Source organism: Octopus bimaculoides, chromosome 28, assembly GCF_001194135.2.
Source record: "Octopus bimaculoides isolate UCB-OBI-ISO-001 chromosome 28, ASM119413v2, whole genome shotgun sequence".
Classification (NCBI taxonomy): Eukaryota; Metazoa; Mollusca; class Cephalopoda; order Octopoda; family Octopodidae; genus Octopus; species Octopus bimaculoides.
In genome coordinates this window covers 5,280,864-5,281,930 of record NC_069008.1, presented here as the reverse complement: position 1 = coordinate 5,281,930, position 1,067 = coordinate 5,280,864, and the positions used below count along the sequence as shown (strand labels likewise).

Genomic DNA, 1,067 nt, shown 5'->3' with positions numbered 1-1,067 from the left:
GAGTGTGTGTGTTGTGGTGTTGCATTTCTGCACCTGCATCACGAGAGGATATCGATGGGGATGTCTGTGACGAGGGGACTGCGGCCCGTGATGGAGGGCTCTCCCCTTTCTTGTTCCCGCCGGTGGCTACAGAAAGTGAACCAGACGAAACCGAACAGCAAGACAGCGCACAAGAATCCGACAGCCTGAAAAAAACGAGGGCAGAGAGAGAGAGAGAGAGAGAGAGAGAGAAATCGTTAATGACGCTAATCGACACACAGTTGGGGGGGTCACAGCAAAGCAGAACAGACCTGGGAACAACCATAGCTAAGAGGTAGTTCCAGACTCGTCAAAACCCTGGCACTCCTGAAACTAAGGCCCCACTACCAGATGCAGTTTCAAATCGTACTCAAGACTCTGTAACAACAACAACATCAACAACAATAACAACAACAACAACAGCAACATGACCAACAGCTGTAGTAATACTTACAATAGCTCCTTCAATTTGACTGAAGTCCAGTCGGGCCTCCTTCACGGCGACAGTTTCGCTGAGGTTGGATAGACTGGTCACTAGCAGGCTGTCCGAAACCACCCAGAATACCATCAGCACAATACTGACCGTTATGTCCTGTGTGCGGAGAAGAACAAGCCATTGGTTAGTAAATCGTGTTAGCCAACATCGTTATCACCATCATCATCGTTATCATCATCATCATCATCAACATCATCACCACCACTCTCATCATCATCATCATCATCATCATCATCATCGTGATCAACAGCTTCACCAAAATCATCATCATCATCACCATCACTGGCACCTTCATCATCATCATCATCATCATCATCACCAAAAACAATAACAATATTTAACAAAAACATCTTTAAATGATTATTCTGACCGTCCTGCCAAGCAAATGGGAAGCAGTAATTGAAGTAGATGGTGAATATGCTCCGGAATAATCATTTAACAATGTTTTTGTTACATGTTGTTTATTGGTTTTGTTGAATGAAATTTGTTGAAAGAAAGCCGCAATAATTATGCACCAACCCAATATATATATATATATATATATATATATATA

The 1,067-nt window shown here is 42.9% G+C and overlaps 1 protein-coding gene across 1 annotated transcript in view; it reads right to left on the bottom strand.

Moving 5' to 3' along the window:
* Nucleotides 1-6: 6 nt before the first annotated feature.
* Nucleotides 7-1,067, bottom strand: part of LOC106873884 (uncharacterized) — a 4,820-nt gene continuing 3,759 nt past the window's right edge. The window contains exons 3-4 of the mRNA XM_014921408.2: nucleotides 473-610; nucleotides 7-185 (exon numbers count right to left, since the gene is read on the bottom strand). Of these exons, the coding sequence (XP_014776894.1) occupies nucleotides 39-185; nucleotides 473-610 (285 nt within the window). The 3' untranslated portion in view covers nucleotides 7-38. The remainder of the gene's footprint in view (nucleotides 186-472; nucleotides 611-1,067) is intronic.